The sequence below is a fragment of the Uloborus diversus genome, chromosome 9 (genome assembly GCF_026930045.1).
Source record: "Uloborus diversus isolate 005 chromosome 9, Udiv.v.3.1, whole genome shotgun sequence".
NCBI classification, from domain to species: Eukaryota; Metazoa; Arthropoda; class Arachnida; order Araneae; family Uloboridae; genus Uloborus; species Uloborus diversus.
Window position 1 is genome coordinate 22,860,187 of NC_072739.1, and position 18,140 is coordinate 22,878,326.

The 18,140-nt window shown below is 35.3% G+C and overlaps 1 protein-coding gene across 1 annotated transcript in view; it reads left to right on the forward strand.

Moving 5' to 3' along the window:
- The first annotated feature begins 14,618 nt into the window (after nt 1–14,618).
- The window catches only part of LOC129229680 (uncharacterized), a 71,592-nt gene continuing 68,070 nt past the window's right edge, over nt 14,619–18,140 (forward strand). The window contains exon 1 of the mRNA XM_054864038.1: nt 14,619–14,783. Within this exon, the coding sequence (XP_054720013.1) occupies nt 14,694–14,783 (90 nt within the window). The 5' untranslated portion in view covers nt 14,619–14,693. The remainder of the gene's footprint in view (nt 14,784–18,140) is intronic.

Sequence of the window (18,140 nt, forward strand, 5' to 3'; positions counted from 1 at the left end):
ACCGGCACCCTCCACACCATCACCGTCGAACATGATGCAGCTCCTGTAGCGAAAGCCGTCTCCAGGTTGCATCCATGTCCTACACACACGCGCATACATACACAACTACACACGCACGCACACATACACACACAAACACACACACGCATACATACAGACACCTACACATACACACACACAAAAACATACACACACACACACATACATACAACTACCCACACATTCATGCCTGCACACAGACACAAACACATATGCCTACACACATACACATACCCCCCCACACACATTCATACACACAACTACCCACACACTTATGCCAGCACACAGACACAAACACACATGCCTACACACACATACACATACCCCCTACACACAAACACACATACCCCTACACACAAACACACACGCCTACATACACACACTCGTGATTGCGGAAAACATAATTGGAATTCAAGACGTCAAAATTCAAATAAATTATTTATTATTTTTTTTTAAAACAAGGCTGAACTGGATCCGGTAACTGAACTGTTTTACTGGTAAGACTGTCATTTCAGGGGAATGAAGAAACGAAAAAGTGGTCGACAATGACGACTACAGTGGTGGTAAAAAAAATTCCATCACCCGCGCCGCAAAGGAGAGGAATATCATCCCGACTGCATTCAACATACAGTCAAGCATCCCGTATCCCAGATGATTTGGGGATGTATTTCTGATCAAGGAGTTGGTGGGCTTCACTTTGTGCAAGGAACAGTAAACGCTCAGGTGTATATTGGCATTTTGGAGGAGAAATTGCTTCCTATATACTTTCCGGGATCACTTTACTTCAGTTCCAAACGTCATTTTCCAGGATGATTCTGCTCCGTGCCATAGGGAAAAACTGGTAAGTAACAATTCAAAAACCTTTATCCTGCCATTAGACTTAAATTGACATGGGACTAAGTAATTTTTTTTTTTCTCTCTAAACTCAAACGCAGGTTCAGAAATGGGAAAATGAGCATGGGGTCAGCAGTTTGCCTTAGCCCGGAAACAGATTCGATTTACGTAAACAATTATCGGATTCCTGCTGTTAAATGTTTATTTCATAAGATTTGCAGAATTTCACATACATTCATCGTTAATCGGTCGCCCAAAACTTCTCACATAATCCCATTGTTGTGAAAATGCGAGGGTGATGCATTTTTTTTTTACCAGCACTGTATCTACTGGAGTTTAGGGTTAATCCACTGGAGTTAGGGTTAAAACTGCAATTATCAAACTATCATCAAACAGACACCTGCTATCGTTATTAGAGAAATCCACAGTAGCGATAGAAGGCAATTTAACTGAACTCTCAAATCGTTTGGTATAACTTTATCTCCTTTGTTTATTTGTTCCTGTGACGCCGACGTCAAGCAATTCGTCTGTTCACCTCGACTTTTAAACAAGGTCAGAAGTTCTTTACCAGAAGTTCAGAGTTCAATGAATTTTTCGTACGCAGTTACTCGTAGCTGTGATCTACTTACTTGAATTTGACCACAATTCAATTTCTAAGAAATATTTATAGAGATGGCGCCAGATCAAGATTAGACGCATGCGCCGCGCCGTAGAAAGCAAGTAGAGTTTGATTAAGCGAAACTCTTTTACAACCGAAACCTCGTTTACCCAATCTAGGTTAATTTTGTTGGCGATACTTTTAAATTTTAGCAACATCACTCGGCTTGGCAACTTGTTTGCTTTCTACTTTGGCAAAAATAAAAATAATAACGTGTATATCACCTGTTTGTACCTCTTTTTCTTATTTTACACTAGTTGCATTGCCCGGCTTTGTCCGGTCTACCTTGAAAATAAAAATTGTGTCAAGTACCGTATATTCAACAATCAGGCTTAAATAAATTAAAAAAAAAAAAACACCATGCAAAATTTCCCTTCTAAACAATGACGACAGATGTTGAAATACTTTTAAGAAATTAAATCGAGAAAGATAGATTTAAAAAGCGTAACACAGAAACACAGAATAAAATAAGTTTAAGGAGTGAAAATGCGAAAGAAAATGGCTAACAATTTGAATGGAAATGAGATTTTTTCTTAAATTTGATTTAAAAAGGCTTGTAACATTTCTCCTCTCGAGATAGAAGCTTAGCTTTTAGACCGTAGGTCGAGATGGATCTTGAGTAAAAAACATTGCTTTTTCCAATGGTGTCAAAAAGAAAACTGTGGGACAATTAATTCACTTTTTATTGATAGAGTTTCTGAAGAAAGTGCTGCCTAAATTTCAGCTAAGCCTAAAAAAATTCGAGCTAAAAACGCTAACAACTCCCGCCGTAGTTAAGTTAGAGCATTGAAACAATTGCGTAGAGCGCGGAAAATTCAATCCCTTCCAACGATACCTACTATTAATATGTGCAGATAATTTTTCACCCCCATATTTGGGAATTTAGGTGAAAATTGGGCCTAAATTGGAATAAAAAAAGAACTATTCGTCGAATTTTTTTCGAACTGGTCTGCAAACCTTTCCGGAGCTAAAAGAAAGATACTGTGAAAATTTCAGTGAAATCGGCCAGGCAGTTCTCGAACTTAGCGCGTTCAAACAAACAGACGCTTTTTGGAGACTTCATTTTATACTATGTAGAGATTTCAACGCAACTTTTAACATGCTTGTTATCGACTCCATCAGGATCCGGTCGGCTGGTCGGCTATTCCTAAAAAGGTCAGTCGCCAAGCGGGGCCAACTTAAATAATTATCACTCTTTTAGTGTAACTCCCTTAAAATTTTTTTAAAAAGTTCTTGCGCATCAAATCCAAGTTGAAATTGGAAATGATGTAAAAAGGCCATAGTACTTTAGTGTTGAGCAGGGACAGATCTAGCTTCTGCTTTTAGAGGGGTCATTTCTAGAAGCGAGTTATAGGTATCTTTGTTTTTTCGGCATGTGTAAAAGAGCAGGGTTTCCAATCCCGATCGCGAATCCCATGGGATACCGTGTGATATATAGCGGGATTTATCCCGTGGGATTCAGAGCAACACTAAGACTTCGGGGCCCTTTTCACTGCGCTGTAGTCAACATGAAATGTGTCTTTCGAAACATTTAGCAAATTTTTTTTCACAAAATAAAGGGTTTTTGAGCAGGAGGCATTGAATGTGTTATCTTGAAAGGAAAAAAAAACTGAATATTCAATTAAGACGATAATACTGATAACGTTGATATCTATCAAGATAATGCCGTTTTTCTTCATGTGCATTGAAAACTAGGTGCTTGCTCTGATACACAAAGCGTAGAGCTATTAAAAAAAAAAGAGAAAAAAAACCTAATCTATACTGGTTTTAGTTTGCGTTGATAGATATGAAATTGGGCGGTTTCCAATGCAATGATAACGTAAATGCTGTGTTATCATACAGGTTAATGAACTTTTTTTTTTCTTGTTGAGGGATCGGACGAGCTAATTTCAAGCAAAATTTAGTAAAAGGACTGTTTACTAAGAGAGGTCAACAGAAAATGAAGGCAACATACGGTAACTGATAAGATATCTGCAGATATATTAATCAACAACATCATCATCACTGACGGACTCGACAACCCAGTGTCTGCACCGCGTTTCTTATACTCTCTCCCTCTCTTTCCTTTTTCTACTTTTTACTTCAGGAAATTCAGTAAATAAGTGTATTTCTGTACTTCAATAAATTAGTCAAATTCTTCCTTTTTATGAAAGAAGACTTTAAATTACAAAATAATGTAAGCAGTCCGTTTCTGATGGAAATGGTGAAATATTTACTCTGCTTTTAGCGTCACCTATCAGGTAAAAATTTAACTATGTAGCAGCACTTGTCATCTATTCCAGTCAAGAAAGAAATGCCGCGCCGCCGCAGATTAAGGCACATAACACAGACAATTTTTAAAAAATGATACTCGTATTGTAATATTTTACTCAAGTCAAAAATTATTTTTGTTACTTTTAAATTATGTATATAGTTCTTGTTATCGACATTTTAAATATTAATTGATACCTTCTAGTATTTGGTGCAGAATTTATTTTGTTAATATTAAGCGAATTTCTATTTTAAATATTTTGTACAATTAGTCAAGTTAATGCGGGGCAAAGTGAAATAGTTTATTTTGTTACTGTGAGCCATTTACAAAATCACTTACATATCCATTTTTTTTATTAATTCCTTTGCATTCATTCATTTCGTGTCTATTCACCAGACGTGTCTGGTGTGCTAAGTCTGTATTAGCTACCAGTTTGTTTGGCTCTCATGGCTTCTTTAAGAAGTTATCCGCCTGAAAGGATTTTCAAGCGTTATTATTTATTTTTTTCTTTTTCAATCCCCCCCCCCTCATGGGAAGGGAGGAAACCCGAAACAGGGATTGAAACATTAATTTCTTTTTATGTAGTTTTCGCGTTGTATTTTAATGTAAACCTAAAATGCATACAACGTTAGAAATTCAATTTGAAAATCAATTTATCCTATAGTTACAATTTCTGAAGTAAGATTGCTATAAAACTCATTTTTTTTAAAAAATTAAAAGGATTAACTTGCTCCTCTTTGATATTTAACAAATAGATGTTGATCAAATTCTGTGCTTTCAATTTTTGAAATCTGTAACTTGAGAGAAAAATAAAACTTTTTGCTAAGTTAAAAACTTTTCTTGAGAGATGGCGGTCCTCCCCCCCGGGGGGGACACACCCATCTGGTGAGTAACACCTCAACTTAATTTCAGAGTTTATAAAAATTAAAATACTTTAATTCTGAAAAAAATTTCCAATGATAAATCTTACAATTCATCTTAAAATTTTCAACGAAAATATCAAACCTCACTGTATTGCGAGGAGAGATCGCGTACCTGTACGTATGGAGCAAATTTTACACAAAATGCTGCGGTATACAGCTTTGTACGAATAGCTTTTACTATACCTACATTGCTTGGCTCAATTTTTAATTTAAATTTTATTGGAAACTTTAGAATTAACCTTAATATGAAGATTTTAGGATTAACTACAACTATTGAGTGTTGTAACCATTAAATAATGTACTGATTTTATTTTGTACTTTTTAGTGATAACCAAGCTTTCTTAGATAAAATCTTTAGATTTAAAAAAACACCTTTATATTTTATCGGATCTTTTGGATTTGCGCTTCGGTACCAACACGTATTTGAATTTACCAAGCACCCTTAGAAGTATTCCGACTTCCTCAAGCGATCCATACATTCCTTTTACTATTTTATAACTGAGATCGAGGTAAAAATATATTATTATCTTTATTTGAAAGTGAGTACTTAGAAACTATTAGGCAACAAAACTGTTTTCTGACAGATGCTACAGTTAAATAAAGTTAAAAAGTAAACAAACTAGGAGACGGCGTAGGTAGTTGTTACAGAAAGCTCGATAAACAATCAAGCCAGCTGGTTGCCACAATGAGAGTTTATTAGTAGGCCTTATACATGTAATCCAATTAACTGGTGATCAGTTTTTAAAAAATGCAAGGAGAGTCAGTGAAAATTTAAGAAATGAAAAAAAACGGAGTCGGAGTCGGCATGTTTTCAAACGACTCCTTTACCCCAAAATAAGTCCGACTCCGACTCCACAGACCTGCAAAAAAGCACTGAACTGTGCACCGACTGACTCCTTTACGCCAAAATAAGTCCGACTCCGACTCTACAGACCTGCAAAAGCACTGAACTGTGCACCGACTGACTCCTTTACCCCAAAATAAGTCCGACTCTGACTCCACAGACCTGCAAAAAAGCACAGAACTGCAGTCCTTGGATGCACTAACTGAGTAGCGGTGTATTTTATGTACTGCTTAAGCACTGGCTTAGGGCGGTAACATACTGAAGATGTCTGAAGATGTCATATGTGTATTTATTAAAACTGTTGAGCTTGACTAGCGATCGTATTAATTCGAAATCGTAGTGGGATGAAAATTTTTTAATGAAATCTAGATCTCCAATTGAAACGAAGGAATCGATTTGACTTTGATTGATTTTTAAGCACTAATTCACTCGAACTAGTTGATTTTTAAGGCTTTCAAAATGGCTGAAATACCGTAGTTCTATTCTGAGTTTCAAAAAACACATGCGCGCTGAAAACGATTGTCTCTTCTTCAGTTATGTAGGGGAGACTGTTGTACCTTGGAGCACTTCTAAAACTTTTTGGTTTTCAAAAAAAAAAAAAAAAAAAAGAATGTGTGATTTTTATAGCTTTTAGTTATTTAAAATGTAACTTCAAGCCTTTTTGCATAAGTAAAACAATATTTCGAATTATAAAAAAAATATGTTTCTTTTTTAGTATATTTTTCACAAATTTTATGTGATTTGGTCCGTGGTACATAATGATCGTGCACCTTGAGACAAATCTCTTGTACTTGCTTAACTGCATAACTTGCGTAGTTGTAGTCAAGTTTATTGGACCCACTTTCATTTAACTTTCTTAAATGCCTAGTAATGGTTGACCTGCTCACTTTGAATACTTTTTCAGCCTCTCTAAAAGTCATTTTTTTTATCAGGATCATTACTTCTTACTGCTTCAATAGCATTTTGCAATGCCTCAACATCTACTGGAGCCCTCTTGATTCCAGTTTTACTTCGAGGCACGATGAAATCCTACCTAAAAAAAAAAAAAAAACAATCACTGCAACCTATTGTTCCTATTGTACCTTGATCCAGTGGTTCAAGGCACAAGTGGAGCTTGGTTTCAAGGTACTCGAGGGTGCATGTTTATACAAAACTTGCTACCCTAACCTAACAGCTACGTAAAAAGTAAAGACTAAATGTTGAATACACTTACCGAGAGATAGGCAATAGATATAATGGTCAATCAGTTGGGTAACACTAGTCTTTAAGAGTCCAATTTCATTTAACTAACACTAGAATTATTTACTTTTGTTTGCACAAATCACAAAACAATAACTTTCCACATAAAAGCTGGAGTTTCAACCTACAACTCACTCTGGCAGGTGGAGAGACTGTCATGGCTGACATAGTACCGTGATTCCTCACTAGGTAAAAGCGCTAGCTGATTAAAGTGCATGGCGCAAGGTACAACAGTCTCCCCTACTTTGTATTAAAATGATATTATGTATTACATCAAGAAATTATTACCCAACAAAATCACAAAATGTACAAAAATGCAAGTCTCGCATCCACAGTAAAAATTTTTGCGACCTCATATAAAACAAAGTCAGTAATTTTAGTTAGTACCTTAAGAAGCATCTATTTAACAACTTTGCATAGATTGTTTCCTGATTCGTTGCATTGCAATGCTTATAGTGACCATATTAATTTTAGACGTCTTTATTTCTATAATAAATATAGCGACTTGGCAACCACCTTTTAATACGTTTATAAAACAAAGTGTGTTGAATATCCTACTGCGTTATTGTTCCAAATGTGTAGCATACTTCGTTTAATAAACATCTTAAAATGGTTTTCAGCGTTGTGACAATTATTTTAAAACGTTTATGAAACAAAGTTACAAGGGGGTTGAATATCTTGCTACTCCATCGTTTCCATCTATTTTAAAGATTAGGAAATCGCCCATCAAGGTATGACTTGTGAAAATTGCTTCTACATTAGAACGAAGCCATTTCCTGTTCGGTGATATTTTGAAAGTTGAAATTTTAACCCTAACTCTAGTGGATGAACCCTAAACTCCAGTAGAAAGCGTTTATTGTTGACCACTTTTTCGTTTCTTCATTCCCCTGAAGTGAGACAGTCTTACCAGTAAAACAGTTACCGGATCGAGTTCAGCCTCGTCACGATAAAGCCTTTCCCTCCATGTCAAACATTGCCAAAACATATGATCAAATTATCATTCCGTGGCGCAAATTTCATTGTTGATGACGTCAGGAGCGTTGCCCCATCATTGTCTATTATATATATGAGGATATTCCTTTGTATAACGGCATATCAATTTCCGTAGACTTTTCTCAAAATTCTGAGTAGTACTTTTGTCCATAAATTTTACTATCGTTCTCGACATCGAGTTTTAAACATAACAGTTCCGAGCGAATTGAGTAGTAATTTTCCAAAAACCCGTAGATGTTCGCTCACGTCGGAAGTCAAGTTTCATCATCTTGTTTTGTTCCACAGAGCGAAAGGAAATTTCAGAAAAAGAATCCTTTTAACGCTTCCGACAAAACAATCCTCTTGTAGGTTATTCCTACCGGTAGGCGGCGCCCTTCGACTGATGAAACCAGGAAAGTGTTGCCACGTAAGAAAAACAAAAAGAAATACAAAATTAAAGCAACAGAGTAGGAGGTTTTGTGCAAATTGGGTTCTGTTTTCGATTTAGAGCACTCAATTTATGCTATTGACATTTTAATGTTACAGTTCATTTTAAAACTGTTAGGGTGGATCACATTTTGTGTAATTATAGGTATCTAACAATTTAAAAGACGGCTTCTGTTAGATACACATGCTGTAGTTCAGCAGCTAATGCTCACCATCCCATTCCACACCATCGATCTCTACACACACTTCCTGAAAAAATCGCTGAACTTTTTCGATTTATTTCAAGGTCTTTTGTTTTTTTTAATCACATAATTTTTTAAAAAATAAATGTATAAATTAACTTATAGGGGAAAGGTGGGCACACATGTGAGCATGGTATGTTTTACTAAGTTCTTAAATAAACAGACTTATTTTTTATAAAAGCAAAAAAAAAAAAAATGCTTTGCAACAAAATTATGTAGGATCTTTTTACGCAAAACACGTTATTATTTACAAAAGTGTGAAATTTATTGGACTCAAGGAGCGAAAAAAACAGGAACATCGAATATTCCTATTTAAAAATAGCCTCTAGATCCTTTCTAAAAGCCTGATTATGTTTTTCAAGAATAGTCGAAGTACTATATACATTATTTCGCTGCAAAATTTCCCGATTTCCTTGAGTTTCCTCCCTGGAAGCTTTGAGCCTTATCTGATAACACAGCCGCCACTATGTTCTCTTGTTGTTAACCTTTTTCTGCAGCTACGAGTGGTGTGAAGTATTTTTTCGTGTATTTTTGTGCTAGGATCACTAAAATAACAAGTCTATGAAGGATTTCGTTTTGCACAATGGTTTCAGGGAACAGATTTAGTGTTTGTTTTCATGTTTTTTCCTTCGAACATCGATTTTGGTGAATTTTGTGAAATGGGTAATCTGTTTGAGCTCCTCACGCAGGAAAACGTGGGTTATGTATATGTCAGACCAAAATACCTTTTTACAGAGAGAAATTGCGAAAAAAATTAATATTTCCCAAAAAACTGTCAGCAGAATCAACGTTTCTGTCAAAGAAAACATACCAGGTGTCCCAAAGAGGATGGGAAAGTGTGGCATAAAACGCAAAAGGTCTTCAAAAATGGAAAGATAACTTATTTGGATGGTCAAGGCCAACAGAAGAGCAACTAGTAAAGACCTTGCAAACAGTCTGAAGCAGTATGGTGTGGAGGTGGACCCATCATTGGTCCACCTCCACATTGCGATGGCCACATTGCCGATGTCACCCATCATCATTAGCATCCCATTGGCGATGAGTCTTCGCTGTCAAAATTTGCCGAATGGAACTACAAAATTTGCCGCATGATAATAATTTTGCCAAATCGTCAGACAAAATTTGCTTAATGAGAAAATTTTAAAAAGGTCACAGTGACTTCCCATCGGGGAGCCTCTGCGTACGATCTTTGCAAGAGTTGCGTCCTAAGCAGGAGTTGTTGTAAAAATCAAATGTTTCGCTTGAGTCTCATTCTTGCGATCATAATTTAAAATTATAAGTAACTAGTGGTACTTGCACGGCTTTGCCCGTAATAGAAAATTAAAAGGTCATTTGGTTCGCCTGTATATTCAAATACTGGATGATGAATTTCTCGCCAATTTGCTTTGTTCATTTGCTTGCCCATGTTACGGTTCCACGTTATGATAATTTGCTAATTTACTCCTTCACGTTGTGATAATTTGCTCAGTAAAATTTTCTTAAAATTGGAATAGAAAAAGAACAAAATTGAATTTTCGAAAAATCGCTTCGAGTTGCACATCCCCTGCTATAAACTAATTCTGTGTCCAATTTCATGAAAATCGGTCGAACGTTCTAGGTGCTATGCGCGTCACAGAGACCCTGACAGAGAGACAGAGATCCAGAGTGACTTACAGCTTTATTATCAGTAAAGAATAAAAATATTTTTTAAAGTCTACCAATTTGATCCGGAAAAATGGAGGCCGGATGAACGAGGCTCCACTGTATGTAGGTAAAAATTGACTCACTTGCTTGAAATGACGTGGTTATCATACCTCGAAGTAAAACTGGAATCAAGAGGGATCCAGTAGATGTTGAGGCATTGAAAAATGCTATTGAAGCTGTAAGAAGTAATGATCCCGACAAAAAAAAAAAAAAAAAAGACTTTTAGAGAGGCTGAAAAAGTATTCAAAGTGAGCAGGTCACCATTACTAGGCATTTAAGAAAGTTGAATGAAAAGGGTCCAGTAAACTTGAATACAACGTAAGTTATGTAGTTAAACAAGTACAAGAGGTCTTTCTCAAGGTACACGAGCATCATGTACCAGTGGCGGCGCTAGGCGTCGGCAACGTCGGCGATTGCCGACGGCCTAGCGCAGGTAGAGCCTCGCAAAATTCTCAGAAGTAAATTCTCAAAAGTTTTAAGAAATTTCCATGTTTTCAACTGAAGCCCTTATTAATGCAACAGACACAAAAGTAATCAAAATAGTGCGTGCAGCGGAGACTGCAGAGAGCCAGCCTTAGCAAATGCGGGGCCCAATTCTGTCGGGGCCTGAATTTAAAACATTCAGTAGCTACAGCTTATTGATCAGCTAACTCTATTCCCCCCACCCCCGTCCTATTTCTTTTCTTTTTTTGTTTCCTAAGTTCGTCTAAAAATAAGAAAATATTCAAAATGCTGCTCCTCCGAACACACACCCCTCCTCCACCTCCCTACACACCCCTCCATACACACGCACACCGAAAGCATTATGGAGCATCTGAAATTTCGTTTCCAGATCTTAAATTTCGCGATATTTCCCGCTTAAAGCCCCCAAATACTAAACAACATCGAAAATCGCTTAAAATTGTGTTTTTGTAGCTTGAATTTCAAAAATTACCGAGCCTAATATTACAAAATAAGGCCTTACAATCGCATTTTTAAGGCTTGAGTTTCAGAAAATATTCGGGCAAGGGTCCCCCATACCACCTTTGTTTTATATCATTAGAAATTAGGTTTTTTAAAGTACATTAACAAAAAGTTTAAGTGGAATGGCTCCTGAATATAAAATATTGCTAAAGTTTTTAGGACCATAATTTTCAAAATTTTTCGAGGGAAGAGCTCCCTTTCTTCCCGTAAAATCTTCAAAGTTTGTCTAAAATTCTGTTTTTGAAACTTCATTTCGAGAATTTGCAGAGTGTTGATTTTGACCTATTTTTTTTAAACAAAAGAATCGATCTGGGACAATCTCTGACCCTAAAGTCAATAAATATGGCCTATAACTTCATTTATAAGGCTTCAATTTCTAGAAATTTCCACCGAGACCTCTGTAAATTTTTTTCCCTAACATGAGCAAAGAAAGCCTAAAATGGCGTTTTTAAACTACAAATTTTAAAAAAATTTCCGGGGGAGGACCCCCAGACCCCCCCCCCCCATTTCTATTAGGTCATTTTCCCCCTTCAATGTGCCTCCCCCTCACTTCACCACAAAAAACAAATTTTTTTTGCGCTACTAGTCCAGAAATGTTTTTGTCATAGCAATTAAGTGAATTGGGAACTCTAAGTGCCAATAGTTAGTACAAAAATTAATTCCATGAATTGAATGATTTGTATGAAAATATTTTATGATTAAAAGGGCCTCGCAAAACTGCATCGCCGACGTCTACTTTTGCTCTCGCGCTGCCACTGTCATGTACTATGGTCCAAATTACATAAAATTTGTGAAAATTATACAAAAATAGTAAAATATTTTTTTTTATAATCCGAAATATTTTTTACTTATGCAAAAAGGCTTGAAGTTAAGTTTTAATAACTAAAAACCATAAAAATCACACATTCTTTTTTTGAAAATCAAAAAGTTTTAGAAATAGTCCAAGGTACAACATTCTTCCCTACATCATTAATGCACGAATGAGTTCAATTTTGTTACAGACACATTTCATTTGACATGTCTTGATTTCATTGATTGTTATCTTCTTGACGTATTAGTTCATTCGATACGTACTCAAAAAGAAATTTTTCAATAATCAATCCAGCTTTGTTTGTTAGAAAACAAAAAGGACGCATTTATAGTTTGTAAGTGAAGCCTTGATTGATAGAGAGATACGATGGATAAGATCAAGATCACGATAACATAGTAGAAGCAACAGGGTTGCTAAAAGCGATTTCAATTAGCTACGAAGTGGGTCACACCTCCAATACAACCTATTAGGTTGAAGTTTTGACATGGGTGCTGTAATTTGGTATTTATGAAGTCTTTGGCAATTTTCTTGTTTTTACAGCCATTATCTCATGCAGAATATTCGTAAAATTCGAATTGAAAAAATATCTTTGTGCAACAAAGTAACTGAAGAAAAACAACGTTGAAAATACAAATTAACAATTGATTGCAGATACGTGTTCCGTGGTTTCAAGGAACCACTTCTTCAGTTCGAATAGTGTGAGCCTTTGGATGTTAAGTCATTCGAGAAAAGCATCTTTTCTCCTCTAAAAATAATGATTGAATGTTTAATGATACTTGGATTGAATCCCAGTTCAGACTACCTAACGTTAAATCGCATTTTTACTTTCAACTGCTCAAGAAAGAGAGACTTAAGGGCTCTTCTTCAGAAAATTTTTGAAATTGAAGCACTGAAAATGTATTTGAAGACCATCTTTCAAGAAGCTGAGGGAAGAAACGGAATTCGAAACGTTTTACCGGAAAATGCTCAAAATGGGAGTCTTAAAAACCGCACGTTTGCCAACTTTGGTAGCGTTAAGGAAATATATGGATTTCAGGAACTTTCCCTAAACTTTTTGCTATTGAAGTTCAAAAAACGCAATATTAGAGAGTCTTCAAAGATGTTAGGGGAAGGAAGGCTCGAGGGCTCTTCCCAGGAAATTTTTCGGAATTGAAGTCCTAAAAACGGAATTATAGGCCCTTTTTAAAGACTTTAGGCAAAGGTAGAGGGTTCAGAATTTTTTCCCCAGAAATATGTGAATATTGAAGTTACAAAAACATAACTTTTTTTGTCATGCTGTGGGGAAGTGAGATTCTTTAGTGTTCCAGCGGCAGGATTTCGGATCTGAAGTTTTTAAAACGTGATTGTAGGACGGCTTTTCTAATGTATGTTAGGGGAAGGGATAGGATTCAAGGAATCTTCCCTGGCATTCTTTTTGAAATTGGAGCTCCAAAATTCAAAAACTAAGATGATCTTTGATGACGTCGAGGAGAAGGGGTTCAGAGGCTCTTCATTGGAAATTTTTAAAGTTTAGACCATAGAAACACAATTGTAGACGATTTTCTGTGATGTCGGGGGACTTCAGGCTTTAGCTTTGTGTGATTACAGGTGGAAGAGTCCTTAAGAAATGGGACGTGGAGTAAGACCAGGACAGGTCTAGCTTCTTGTTTTCAAGCAGGTATCATCGGAAAGGGGGTGAGAGTGCAATTTTCGGACACAAATAGGGGGTCTGAGTCGAATTTTTTCGAAATTCAAGTCTTCAAAATGTAACTTGGGTTATGTGTACTCCCTTAAGGGAGATCAGGACCCCCTTGGGAAATCTAATTCCTCGAAAACAAATTTAGGGCTGATTTGAGGACGGAATGTGTGATAAGTATTGTAGCTTGATCGCATAATACCCTGTTGAACATAAAATTATCAGCATTTAGAACCAAAATACAGTCGGACCCCGATTTAAAGAACCTCTGTTTAACGAATTTCGCGATTTGACGAATTTGTCTTTTCCCCCGACTAAAATGAAGGCAAAATCCCCTATTTAGCGAATAATAAACCTCGAAATAACAAATTATTTTAACAGCCGAACAAAAAATTATTTTGTTAATTTGAGTTAGGAAATATTGGATTGTTTTCCAAATATTACATCCATATTGTCCGAAGCAGAAAAAGACTTTTCTTGTAATCAGTAATTTTTGATGGGCGAGGTCGAGCTCAAACATCTATTACTCAATAGTTTAAAATTTCAAATTAAGTAGTAGCGTGGTAAGTCGTGGAATGCTGAAAAAAAAGTATGCACTTTCTAATTAGAGATATTTTTGTGCAGTTGCTTATTAGGGGTTTTAAATAAGATAAGTGTTTCTTTTTTTTTTTAATTTCGCACTCTGATGTTACGAATAACCCCGATTTAACGTATAAAAGTTTCGGTCCCGGTGAATTCGTTAAATCATTATCCGACTATATTCAGAAGTAGCTACTAATTTGGGGAAAAGGGAGTAAAGTATAGTGACGTCACACTTCCACTCACCACTCAGAGAACTCATCCCTTGGCGGCAAAAAATCAGCAGTCAAACCCATCTCCATCCCAAGCAGCGTGAGATCCGCGTCCTCCCGTTACCATGGAAATGCTCAGAATCCCACGACGAGCGAATGGGGAGAGGGATCGGAAAAACTCGTCGGAAGCAGAGCAAGAAAATCAAAAACAAACTGCGTATAAAAAGCTTAGGACATCGGCGCGAACGGACATTGGTTTTCCAGCGGTTGAGTTTTAATTTTATCCGTGTGCCTCGAGAAAAAAAACAAAACAAGGATAAGATGGCAGTGGTCGAAGTTTACATGGTCGCAAGCGTGGTGCTCGCGTGTGTTTTGTCGCCCGTTCAAGTTGAAAGCAAAGCTATTGTTCAGGTAAGAACTTATCAATGAGCGATCGTAGTAAACAAATGAGCTCTTCATTCATAAACTCGGAATGATAGAGTAAAATTGTTTTCATTCACGCGTTAGTGTGTTGAGTAGTTGCATTCGGAAAGCAAAAGTTTGTAAACACGCATTTTGTCATAGAAAGTTGGAAACTTTGTGTTTCAAGTTTGAGGTTGAAAATTTTGCTAGTAACTAGCTCGAGTATTTTTGCGTTGCTATTTGTGAAAATATTTTTTGGTGAACAATTTTAAATTGTAAATGAAAAAAAAATTGCAAATGGCAAAAAGGAGAAAAAATTTAATTTCAGCAAAAAAATGAATACTTTCATTACGGTAACGAAATGTTTTTTTGGATTGATATTTCTAGACTTCTTGGTGAACTTTTTCAAAATTGCAAATGATAAAAAGGAGAAAAAAGTTAATTTCAGCAAAAAAATTAATTTTATTACATTAACGAAATTATTTTTTGTCCCAAGATAAATATACTGAAATGTGGTACACAAAAATATGTTTTGATTAATTCACTGTAAAAAAAATTCGAAATGTCGCAGATTAATTCCGTGTTACGTTTTGGGATTTCAGAGGTTTTCACCTATTTCCCAGCAAAATCAAGGATCTTCGCAAAAAAGTTTCCTGAATTGCTAAAAGAAGCACGAATGCAGACTTTTCACTGGTGTGAAAAATATTTTTGCTACCAGTTTAAAGATTGGCTGAGCATGTTTATTAAGTGTTTTGGCATTCGTTTGATTACGGCCCGTCCGGAGTGGCTACGCTCTCAATGGGAACATAACTCAATGGATAGCTGCAACTTTGCGAGGCAGGAATTGCAGGCTAGGAACATACTTGGTTTTTGCTTGCAATGTTCGCGTAGCTTAGATCATGGTTGCTCTAATGCTTCTGGAACTTTCTTAGTAACTCAGGAAGGTTTTAATCAAATACATTAAACCTACTCAACTTTTCTAGAAGGTTTGAGACTGGCTTTAACAAGGGGAGATTTCCCAATATTTCAGAAAGGTTACTGACTTTCATCGGAAAACGTTCCTGGTAAAATATGTTACTGGTAGAAATTGGGCATATCAGCTGTGCCTGTTATTTTCCAGGAACGTTTCTGAATCGCTTTTACAGTGTTAAAATGCATCAGAACAAAAAAAAAAAAAAATAATAATAATAATAAATAAATAAAATAAAAATAAAAAATACAAAATTTATTTCTTCGTCAAAACGAAGAAATGAATTTTGTAACAATTGGAAAACAGCCATGTACTAGTTATTTTTCATTTTAATTTAGTGTTTTCTTTTGATTCGGAGATGTTTTTACAGAACAAGTATAGATGCAATAGTTTGGAAATTATTGCGCCATGTTACTTTTTGCTGTTCAAAATTAATAAGGAACAGTCAAGTACATTATTAAGCTTATAATTTACTTTTCTTAAGAAGAATGCTGCAGTGGATAAACTTAAAGTTCTTTTATGAATTTATTGTATTTCAGTAATTTTTTTTCAAACAAGTGATTTTTCAAGAAAAATAACAAGAGTTGTAACGTTAATTTAGATCTGATTTCTATAATCTGATCTAATTTGTTCATTTTCCTAAATGTCCCAGAACAGTTAAAAAATAATCAAAATGCAAATTTTCACAAAAAAAAAAAAAAAAACTAGTATGTTGTGGCCATCACGAAACTTTCTTCTTCTTTTTTTTCTGATCCCTCCCCATGCTTGACGAGGAAGCAATATTCCCAACAAAAACAAAATTACACATGCAAAAACTTGACGACTATCCCAATGGCTGAATTATTGCAAAAGCAAAGCAAAGAGCGAAAATTGAAAGTTATTTTAAAAGCCTTGCTTGAATTAATTACAAATATTTTATTTGTTAACAAACATAAGATGGCAACAGTTAAAAATTTTAAATCATTGAGATAATATTTCCTATCATTTCCATACAATTACTAGTATGTTGTGGCCATCACGAAACTTTCTTCTATATTTTTCCTTTTTCTGATCCCTCCCCATGCTTGACGAGGAAGCAATATTCCTAACAAAAACAAAATTACACATGCAAAAACTTGACGACCATCCCAATGTCTGAATTATTGTAAAAACAAAACAAAGAGCGAAAATTGAAAGTTACTTTAAAAGCCTTACTTGAATTAATTACAAATATTTTATTTATTAACAAACATAAGATGGCAACAGTTAAAAATTTTAAATCATTGAGATAATATTTCCGACCATTTCCATACAATTAAAATCACGAGAAATACGCAGACGACAATCTATTACGATTTATCTTTCTTATTGTTGCATTAATAAAATTATTTTTATTCGCAAAAAAAAAAATTAATTTGAATTTTTGGCATCTTGAATTTAAATTATGTTTTTCGCAATTCGCAACTCCAACGAGCTATAGGGGGCACTGCAGTCACTGTCTAATGGCGGAATTGAAAACTAAAACAAACGCATGTGGTAACGAAAAAAATGCTAAAAGTGTTGTGATTTTTGTTCGTATGTACGATTTTTTCGCTTTATTCGTTTGAAAAGATTTTTCAAAGTCTTTTGGTTATTCTGACCCATATAGAAAGAGATTAGAAACCAAAAAGTATTACGAAAGTAAACAATTAATGCAGAACACACAGTAAGTTGTTCTGAAGCAGTCATTTTCACGATGTTGAATTCGGAATTCATAAATTTTTGGTTCGCTTCGAACGGCATTTTCATTTTGTACCGTTTTTTCTATACATTAGTACATATTAAGTTCAGTTTCGTGACATTTCCAGCATTTGTTGACATTTTTGTCACATAGTGCACATGCGTGGCAGACTGTCAAGAGTAACGTTTAACACTAGATAATTTATTTCTATGACTATATGATTGGATATCCAAAGAAATCATGCATTTAATTCATTCGTCATGGAAATGATTTACCTGATATGCGAAATCTTGTCAAGATACATTATTCTTTCACACAATTTGAAAACCGTAACCCTATAAACAGATTTTTGGCGAGCTTTTATTTTTTATTGTTCAAATTCTTAACGTTCTTTCTGGATTTTTCAATCTGTTCTGCGATAAATATTTTCAAGAAAATTTATTTGCATACTGTCTATTTCTGTAGGATACTGTAGTAACAAAGGTTATTTAAATCATTTATGTGGAATTAGGTTAAGGAAAAGTGCCAGTCAATGTTGTTAAGTTCGTTTTTTTCATCGAATTGAAAAACTGATATTTATTCAAATTCACTCAGAACAAAATTAATAAAATGTGTACTCACAGTTTATATATGGTGGTAGTTTTCTTTTCAGTTGATTGACCATTATTTCTTTTTACTTATCGAATTCTGTAATCTT